Raw genomic sequence first — 11186 nt, forward strand, 5'->3', positions numbered from 1 at the left:
TTGATTATAAAGGTTGTGAACTTTACGAACTTGAAATGCCACTTTGAAACTGAAACTCTTTGTTCGTTGAGAAATTGGAATAAGAAGAAACTCTTTTCACAGGTTCACGAATACTTGAGATCGAAATTGTGCTCATTGTATGAAAATGATTGTATTTTTGATAAATTCGAGTGCTGTTGGAGTGGTAACGATTCTGCTATTATGACTGGTTCTTATAATAATTTCTTCCGAGTTTTTGATCGTACCACTAAACGAGATCTTACTTTGGAAGCGGCGCGTGACATCGCAAAGCCTAAAACACTTCTGAAGCCACGAAAGGTTGGTAGAATTTTTCGAAACACTTATCAATATTTACAGAAACTAACAAATTAAAAAACTAAAAAAAAGGAAACTAGAAAGAAGCCTAAAAACGCTGGAAAAAACTAAAAAAAACTTATTTAATAATGAAACACTTTTTTCAAGGTCTGCACTGGTGGTAAACGAAAGAAGGACGAGATCAGCGTGGACTGCCTCGATTTTAATAAGAAAATTTTGCACACTGCGTGGCATCCTTCCGAAAATGTGGTTGCTGTTGCGGCTACTAATAATCTATTTCTATTCCAAGATAAGCTTTAGCACATCTGTATGCAGGTTGGTCTTATCTTTAACTGTTTACTCGATCTACTCGAAAAAAAGTATTGCTACTTTTTTTTATTGTAAAAAATTATATGCTTCTTGGAATAAAATTTTTAAACATACTTTTTATAATGAATCTAAAACAATTAGTTTTTATTTAAATCAATTTTTCATATGCCTCTTAAATAATAGTAATAAATATATATTAGTTAATATTACATTAAATTATAAATCTCTCGCTCATTTCTTAAAGAACAAATAAATAATAAATCTCTTCAAATTGAAATAAATTTAAAAGAACAATAAATAAAATTTGAATAAAATTTTTAAACCTTATTTTGAAAATAAATTCTTAAAAAAAGTCACGTACGACAGTTTATGATATTGAAAATATTTCAGAATTATGTAATTCTCAAATAATTAGTAAAAACAAATAATATGAAAACAAAGAAGAATATGAAAAAGTATTTTATCAACATTAAGGATACTTAATTATCGAATTTTAATAATTTTTATTCTGAGTAAATTTTTTCGAAAATAACATTTTCAACTTTTTTATTATCTTATTCAAATTTTTCTCTTTCTGAAGGTTTTAAATTTCATCCACATGTGACTTTATTTCAAACAAAAGATTTTAATGAAATGAAAAAATATCTACATTTTGAAAAAAAAATCCTTTGTAATTTTAAATTATTACGAACTTTTTAATGATCCACAAGTTTTGAACGTTCAAATAAGCGAAATATTTTGTTATAAAAAACATTTTCAGAAAGTAAGTAGGTACTGATTGCAAGAAAAGTTAAAAACTTGAATTCTACATTAAAAGGGTTGCCACAAATTCAGGGAAATGAGGGAAAATGAAATTGGTCAGGAATATCTAGGAAATGTCAGGGAATTTTATCAAAAGTACTAGAAAAATGCCAAATTACACGTTAGTGAAATTCACAACGTTTATAATCAACGATTAATAAAAAAAAAAATGTTTTTTACATGGAAAATAGTAAAATTTTCCTTTTTATAATTTTTGTTTAGTAATTGATAAAAAAAAATATTTTCAATGGAAAAATTATAAAAATTTGCCTAAAAAACATTTTTTTTTTTGCTAATTCGTTGATCATAAATGCTGTGAATTTCAACAATGTGAATTATTTACTATAAAAATTCTAATTTTTGGTGTTGACAAAAATATTTTTGAATAACTTAAAATCCTTCAAATCTACTCGAATTTTTTTTCAGTTTAAAAACTTTTGAATCAGAATGAATTTTAAAATAATTTTATTTCTGTAAATATTTAAATTTAAATTAAATAATTAAATTCTAGAATAAATTTTTAAAAATTCTAAATTATAATTATTTTAGAAAAGATTTTAGTGATAAAAAAAAGTTGCAATTTTCGGAAATGATTCAATTTCAGAAGGATTTAAACTCAATTTTTCAAAAATTTAAATTGATGTGAAAAAAATTAACAATAATTAAATATTTATTTAAAAAATTATTTAAGTTCTCAATAATTTTAAATAAAATTCTGAAAAAATTAAGTTTCTGAGAAATTTGAAAAAGATTTAAATAAAGTTTTGAAAATGTTTTAAAAGTTTTATTTGAACTTTGGAAAAATTAGCTTTTTAAAATATTTCAATTCTATTTTTAAAGATAATTAAATCTTTATAAAAAAAGTACTCAAAAATTTTTGAAATTGAAATTTTCTAAAATCCTACCAGAAATAATTGAATTTCTTAAGAATTTTATTGAAATTTATGAAAAATAATCGACAGAATTTTGTAATTAATTTTATTTTTAAAATAACTAGACAATCTTAAAGTTTTTGAAACCAAATTTTCTGAAAATTATCTTCCTTGAAAAAAATTCAAGAGGAATGCAATTGAATTACTTTTGAATTTTTTTTAAGTGTCAGGGAAGAAGTCAAAATCAAGGGGAAAAAATAAAATAATTGTGGTAACCCTAATTTAGAAGCTTTATAATTAATTTCTTTTGTTTTGTATAGTGACACAAAAATTTTGTAATAAAATTTGAAGAAGAAATAAATAAATTTCGTTCATTTGAACCTTCAGAACTTTAGAAACATATTTTTTAAATAATTTATTCGCTCATTGCATAAACTAATATATAAGTCAAAATTTTTCCTCGACATTTCTTTTTTTTAACTGAAAATGTTCTTGAATTTAAAAAAAACGTTTGCAATAAAAAGAAATTTCTTTAGAAAGAAAATACTATTTTATATACTATAAGAAAATATTATTTTTTGCAACAATTGACTCAATTCAAGAAAAAATAGTAGTTAATTCTAAAGCAATGCAATAAAATTGCCATTATGCTTTTTCTAATCCCAATTATCCATTTAGAAATAGAAATAAAAAAAGGAAATTACTTTTACAGATAGTACAACGGTATATATTGACGTAAGCGTGGCACGCAAAAGCCACAAGCTTCGGATGGAGCAACGAGTGTTATAGTATGATTGATAATGGACGAAAGACAACAACAGTGTGTACTCCAAAATAAAAAAAAAAATAAAAAAATGTTGACGGACTGAAAGAAACGAGAAAATGTAGAGAGCGTCCTGTCTGAGAAACAACACTTCATCCCTCATCAAATATTCGCGTCTACTCGAAAATATTCACAACCATGCTCGCACAGAAAAAAAACAATTTACCGCGTGAATACTTGTACATAAAAAAGAATGCATACAAATCCGAATACATCATAAGATTCTAAAAAAGAAAATTGAGTCTGATAGCTCAAACTAATTGTATCGAGACACTAAAACAACAACAACAACAACAACGCGTGATATTTCCAGGGAATTATTTCCCTGATTAATTCAACAAAAATTGTCTCATGTTTGCAAAATCGTCAAATCTATAATTGATTTTAAATCGCGATATCATTTATTGTTCCATTATGATCGCAAATTTTTCAACAAACTAATAATTAATATTGAATATTTGGCAAATTTGTACTCGAGATTTTTCTAATGCAAACATTTATCGTACACACGAGTTCTCGTCGGTGAAACTTTCCATATTTGCATATTAAAGTAAAGAAGAAAATAAAAATTTTTTCAGTAAAGCAAAACAACAACAACAAAAGTAAATAATACATATAAAAAAAAGAAGTGTTAAAAATAATCTTGTAATTAATTCGATATAGAAAATCATAAATTGACTGATTGAACGTTTATATTTGCGAAAGTTACACACAGCCGCCTAATTCAAGTTAAGAACGAAAATGCTACAATCAAAATCGCTTAAATTATTATACAGAAAATAAAGAGAGAAAAAAAATAGCTATGACTTACGAAAGACAAATTTAAAAAAAATAGTTTTTTCCTTGTTTCAATAAAATATTTAATGAGAAAAAAAATTGTTCTTGTATAACGCAATATTTAATGTCACACAAGCCATTATCATTTCATTTAGAAAGAGATATAAAGTGAATTTTATTTTCTGTAGATTAATTAACTTCCTTTTCATGCGAGTCTGATTCATGTACAACGTTTTATTGGTCAGAGTTTCAGACAATTTTTTTATTTTCTTTCTTTTAAATTTCGAATTTATTACAATATACAAGGCCTACAATTTTATTTTTATTTTTATAATAAAAATTTACCTCTACAAATAAAATATTAACCGAGCCGTTTTCTATGGAAGAATTTTTCGAGAAATGTTCAATGAATAATAATTGTTAATTTTCTTTTTTTTTTAAATTTCTTTCGCATGTCATTAAAAAAAGCATTCATTGGATTTATATTTTATTTCTTTTTGCAACGCATAATCCTTGTATAAATTTAAATCAATTTTTTTTAGACTTATCATTAATGCGAAGCTGGACTTGCGTAATAATGTAGTACTGCATTGAAAAAAAAAATAATTCAAATATGCAATTTAGAAATTTTTAATTGAGTACATATTATATACAATTAATGAAATTGAAAATATTATAATCATTTTTGTAATTTATTTACGATTGTCTAGAATAATTTTTATTTCATCAATTATATTAATGAAAAATTACCTGTGATTTTCATTTTCCGAAAACGAAAATTCTCATTGAATGTTTCTTGCAAACTGAAATTTAATTTTGAGGCAAAGAAAAGAAAGAGGAAAAAATAGACAAGAGCTCAATTTGCAAAATGAAACTTATAAAAAAAGAAATGAACAAATTTTATAATAAATCGACATCAGTTGTAATATTTCTTTTCTTTTATTATTCATCACACCTTTTATGTAGTTAGAAATTTACGACCCGAATTTATTACTAAAATTTTTTCCATTTATTTGTTTTATTGATTTTTTATTTTTCAATTTCAATTTTTTATTGGATTATATTAAAATTTAATTTTTTATCTATCTACTAAATAAAAAATATATGAATGGAAAATAATTATGAAAAATAACTAATTGACAAATTTTTAAGTAAATTTTTTGCTGTTAAAAAATTTTTAGGGTCAATTTTTTTTATTTCCGAAATTCTAATTTAATTTCTAATTTATTTTCAAATCTAATTATTTTTTCTATTCTTTAAAAAGTATTTTCCATAAATTCCAGTAAATGAAAAATAATTTAACATTTAAGAAAATAATTAAATAGAAATTTGCTATTAAATTCAGAAATTAAAATTTGTTTCCTACATTTTTTTAAAAAAGGCTAATAATAATTTTTAAAAAAAAAGAATAATCGCATTTTTTCGCAACGACTGAAAATATTTAGAGTGAAAACGACTCTTGTTAACAAGACATTTGTATTGGTGAAAAATTGTTGCTATCCTTGTATAATAATGTAGTCGAATAGTAATCGAATCATAAAACACAAGTGTATTTTATAATATACAAGCGTGTATTTTCTCACAATGAATGACACGGAATTTTTTTTTCTATAAAAACGAATAAACTTTCATATCAGAGATATCATTTAAAATTTTCAATTAATTGTCGTTTATCAATTTCTTTTTGCAAGAATTATTAGAAAAAGCAATTAATAATAAATAATCAGTAATTAATTAGTAGAATATAAATTGTATTTAAGAACCAAAATAGTAAAAAAAGAACAAAAATTCTAAAAAAAAATCTTTATCGAAAATATCAAATTAAAAAACATTTTTTTCCAATCAAAAATATTGTCAAGTACTCTAAAATAATTATTTTACGATTAATAATTATTTAAATTGAATAAGAGCGCTTATTATTTATGTAAAATTTACTTAAATAAAATAAATTTATTGAAAATAAATTTATTTAAGGAATAAAAATAAATTTGTTTAAACAAAAAAAATAAACTTCTTCAAAAAAATAAATTTATTTAAACAAAATACGAAGTATTTAAATAAAAAGAATTAATAATTACCCAACGAAAATAATAAATGAATACACTGATATGAATAATATTAGTCTGAAAATCTGTCCTATTGTGATAAGAGAAACTTAGACGAAGTTGTATTTTTATTGACTTTATACGACGTAGAACGCCTTATAGATTACATATTTTTAAAAAGAAATAAATCTTCCTCAAAACTGCGATGCACGATAAATGCTTTTAAACATTCATAAAAAAAGAAATAATAATAATTAACGACCGTTGAAATTTTATTCTAAATGCAAAAATACTGTAACTTCTTCGGCGAACTTCAGCTAATATAATTTTCAATTGTTGACACAATTGAGTTTTTATATTTATTTTTCATTTTAAGAACAAAAAAAAAAAAAAAAAAAACAGAAAAAGAAAAGATAGAAAGTCGTTGGCGCATTTATAATTCAACTTTTTACCAATAATTGTTCGTTATAAGAATTGTGCCATAGCATAATGTATAGAATCAATTCAATCTAATTTATCAATTTTAATTTAAAAATAAAATGGAGCAAAAAAAATGTTTTCAAAAAAAAAAAATAAATAAATAAAAATAAACTAAAAATTTAATAAGAATTAAATAAAAATATATTCGCTTAGAAAATAAGGTATTTCGAATATTTGTGAATATTTCGATTTCAATTCGATTCAAAAAATTTCAATATTGTAAATAAATTTAGAAATTTTCCTTGTGAATTTCTCTGGAAACAAAACTGAATTAATTTTTTTTAGTTTTTAATCAGATTATTACACTTAGAAAAAAATTTGATTCCAAAAAATCAGGAAAATGACTATTTATCACAAAGAAGAATTTCTTGGATCTAAAATTGTTTTTCGATACAATTTTTTGGTACAAAAAATGTTTTAAAACTTAAAAATGAATTTTCCTTTAATAAAAAAAAAATATTTCCTTAGACCGCACAAATTTTTTTGGATTTAAATAATTAGAGAGATCAAAATTTAAATAGAGAAAATTTTTTTTTCTATTTGAATTAGAGAAATTTAAATTTAAATAGAGAGAAAATTTTTTTATCTCGATATTTTGAAATAAAAACCAAATAATTGAATAACCAAATACAAATACAAATGAATTTTTTTTTCTAAATAAAAACCAAACGATAAGAATACAAAAATTAATAAAACATTTTTTGCTCCATATTTATTTAGGATTTTATTTTATATATTAAGAATAATAATAATAATAAAATAATAATAATGTAAATGTAAAAAAAAATCGGACACATGCATTCATTCTGCTTAAAAATGTACTTTAGAGGGGGGGTCAAAAAATATAATTTGAAGGACAGCTATTAATAAAGAAGTGACAGATCCGATTTATTTTTGTATTTAATTTTTTAAGCAGATTGAGCATTTAGATCATATAGTGGCAGTATTAGATTCTTATATAAATTATCGGGGGTAGGAGATGCAAATGATGGTATTTTTGAGAAACTTGTAAAAAAAAAAAAAAAAAATATGTCAAAGAAGCCAGTTTATTCAATGAAGCAGAAATAAACCTCGGCAGATAATTAGGTTTTGTATGTAGTTAATAAAAATAATAGTTTAGTTTAAAATATTAAAAAAGAAGAAGTAAGTTTTGAAATTAAGTAGGTAATTATGTTTTTTGCAAATTGTTTTTGCCCTCGTATTTCCGATAAATGTCGAGAAAAAAAGAGGAAAAAAAACAACTATAATAATATTATTCACAGTGGACAAATATGGAAACATTTTGCTCATTTGGAAAATATACACTTAATTTCCATTTTTGTCGGAACATTTCAATGAAAATTAAAGGTATTCTCTGAGTCTTGCGTCACAAAGTTGATAATTCAAATTAATTCGAATTATTTTCAAAAAAAATAATTTTTCCCCACGAATATTTTGACAGTTTACCACTAAATTTTGCCAGTAAACTGATTCAATTACATTTAGAGAAAAAGAATAAAGAAACTTATTTTGAAAAAAAAACGTTTGTTTTGAAAAAAACAGACAATTTTCCAAAAAAAAAATAATAAAATAAAAAATTTGATTTAATAAAAAAAATTTTAGTTCTACAAAAACTGTCAGCAAATTTCTTTTCTGACAGCAACAATATTAAACCAGGAGAAACCTAAATAGACTAATTGAGAAATGAAAAAGACAATTATTATATTGTAATATAAAGGAAGAGCTAACGATTTGGCTTAATGTGCGTGAAAAAAAGGCAAAGATGTGTACGACCATGAATGGAAAACATTTTGTCAAGATAGTACAGCTTCTAAACTTTAAGAAAACGAAAATAAAAATCGATTACAATTTTTGAAATCATTTTTTTTTTCGAAGAATCTCTCGGCTTCTTTATATTTTCTATTTATATAGAGAAGTTGACAAAAAATGAATAAAACTGAAAATAGCGTAAACAACAGAATTTCTCAATTGTGTTTCAAAAACACAGGAAGACGTTAAGAATCTCAATTTAGAGAAGATAAATAATTTCTTACAGAGTGAAATAAATTTTTTCGTTGTACACATCAGCCGTGTATGTGTGTGTGAGAGAAAAATACTTATAAATAATTGTAACGTTAACGATGAAATTATGAATTTGCATAATAAAACACCATACCAAACCTAATATTTTTTTCCGATAATAATTTTGAATTTTGCCTTTTAATTTAAAAAAAAACGATTTTTATGTTGAATAATTCAAGTTAGAAATTATTTTTAGTCGAAAAATTATGGGAATTTATTCGACAAAATTATTTTTGTTTTTTATGTTCTTATTTTAATTAATAAAATAAATAAAATAAAAATAATAAAAAAAAATAAGTAGAAAAATTTCACAGTGACAAAGTAAATAGGTCATTATTGATAACTGAATGTTAATCATTAAATTATTAATAGACATACGAATATAACTAATTTTCAAACGAATTTAATTAAAAAAAATTATAGTAAGGCATTTGTTTGAAATATATTTTTAAAATCTAAACATAAAATTTTTTATTCCAAAATAATAAATTTTGAATTATGCGTAATTATTAAAACTTTAAACAATTAATTAATATCTATCAAAATATGATTTAAAATTCAAAAATTCCAACTCATGTTTTTTTCTTTTTAAATCCTAAATTACGCCAATAATTTAGTTTGTTGTTAAAAAATTATTAGAAATAGTTTTAAAAATTTATTACTTTGATTTTGATTAATGCAAAAATTAATTATCTCCATTTGCCAAGAAAAATCAATATCTAATCGAAAATAAATATTTTCCTTTGTTTATTAAATGAATAAAACATTATTAATTAAATTAATTATTTAAGAAGTAAATATTACTATTATTTGAATTTTAAGTTCGATTAGTTTAATTAACAGTCACTGAGAAATTTTCCAAAATATTACATCCTGTTTTAGACCATTTTCAAAATACAGGAGGGACTTACAGATTGATGACAGGTTGAGAATGACAGATGTCAGCAAAATCCTCCGTTGGAGCAAATTTTCATCAAGATCCTCTGCTGAACCAATTCCTCTTTTGCAAATACGGAATCCAGAAGTCTTAGATCACTTTTTATCACTTTTTTTTCACCACACTCAATGTTTCCAAATTCCAGGATTAATCTAAAAAAAAAGTACAGAAAAATAAACGTAATTTGTAACTATTTTTAATATTTATTTACATTTTAAAATAAAAACTAGTTATTTCTAAAAAAAATTTTTTGAAATTGAAAAATATTTTTAAACAAATTAAAATCAATTTGTTTTTAAAACAAATTAAAATCAATTTGTTTTTAAAACAAATTAAAATCAATTTGTTTTTAAAACAAATTTAAAGCAATATTTTTAAAATAAATTACAAAACAATTTGTTTTTATACTACTTTTTATCACTGATCATATTAAATCAGAGCAAAAAATTATTTTATTTGCGATTTATTCCAAAGTTTTTAATAAATTTTATACGCTAGGAAATTGTAATTATTTACTTTCTTTATGCAAATAAATCAATAATTTCTCATTGAAAATACTGGATTATTATTCCATTTTGAATGAAAGAAGGAAAATTTGTTTCAAGTTATTAACAATTATATGTAAATCATATAAATAAAATGTATAAAACTGAAATTTTACGGAAATAATAGCAATAATAGTAAAAGTTGTAAACGTACAGTAAATAAAAATTTTTAGGTTATGTTGATCACAAAAATTCTTTTCCAAACACAAAAATTGCATAATGATGAGATTTTTAGTATTATATGGCACTTTTACCAGATTTTTTCAATTTTTCATCAGATGCATTAAAATATCCATGAAATATACCTAATATTTACATATTTGATTCGAAAAAAATGTAAATACTCCAAAATAATACACCGGGTTTGGCGGCAATTTTTCGTGAATATTTTTAGCATTTTAGTAAAAGTTATTCGAAACAAAAACTGTACATAATATAAAAATAGAGAATTTATAATAAATAAACAAAAATTTATAGAGAAAATAAACAAATTTTTACCACTTTTCTTGTTAAAATACTCCGGAGAACGAAAAACAAATGCCAACGATTGTTACACATGAACATAAACTTGTTCTGACTTGCACTGCGCCGTGATTGGCTAATACAAAAGTGCAATTTGAACCTTATCAATTTTTCATTATTGTCGCAAAAAACTCTAAATAAATGTTTCCTAAGGTTTAATTTACTGATTTTCTATGATTTTAGCACGATTCTAATGAATATTAATGTATTAATTATCGTTAGTTGATGGAAGTAGGGTTGTGAAGTTTCATGAAACTTTGGAAAATGAAATGTTTCATGAAAGTTTCATTGCTTCATGAAACATTTCAAAGTTTCAAGTTTTAAGCGGGAAATTTCAAATTCAATGCAAGAAAGTATAATAATTAACGCATATTTTGTTGTCAAAAACATGAAGTATTATTACTTACTTTAATATCTTTCTTTAATTTTTATAAATAAAATAAATAATTAAAAAATATATTAATAATTTAATTTTAAGTCACTCGTTAGAGGTAATATTTCAGGTAATTTTTAGTTAATATTAACATAACTACTCTCGTGTTTTCGGATGTAAACAAAAAATTTTCATTAAATTGTTTCGAACTAACCTAAAATTTCTAGAGATTATCTAACCTAAACTGACAACTGCGCATGTGCAAATAAAGCTTAATTATTGGTTCTTCAATGTTTCATGAAATTAATGAAACTTTCGCTTATGAA

The 11186-nt window shown here is 22.7% G+C and overlaps 1 protein-coding gene across 4 annotated transcripts in view; it reads left to right on the forward strand.

Annotated features, from left to right (window-relative positions):
• The window catches only part of LOC122502875 (protein phosphatase PP2A 55 kDa regulatory subunit), an 82736-nt gene extending 78220 nt beyond the window's left edge, over positions 1-4516 (forward strand). For all 4 annotated transcript variants that reach the window (XM_043613193.1, XM_043613191.1, XM_043613192.1 and 1 more), the window contains 3 exons: positions 103-318; positions 463-630; positions 3010-4516. In XM_043613193.1, coding sequence (XP_043469128.1) covers positions 103-318; positions 463-615 — 369 coding nt within the window. In that variant the 3' untranslated portion in view covers positions 616-630; positions 3010-4516. The remainder of the gene's footprint in view (positions 1-102; positions 319-462; positions 631-3009) is intronic.
• The last annotated feature ends 6670 nt before the right edge of the window (positions 4517-11186 follow it).

Source organism: Leptopilina heterotoma, unplaced genomic scaffold (assembly GCF_015476425.1).
Source record: "Leptopilina heterotoma isolate Lh14 unplaced genomic scaffold, ASM1547642v1 Lhet_24, whole genome shotgun sequence".
Lineage (NCBI taxonomy): Eukaryota > Metazoa > Arthropoda > Insecta > Hymenoptera > Figitidae > Leptopilina > Leptopilina heterotoma.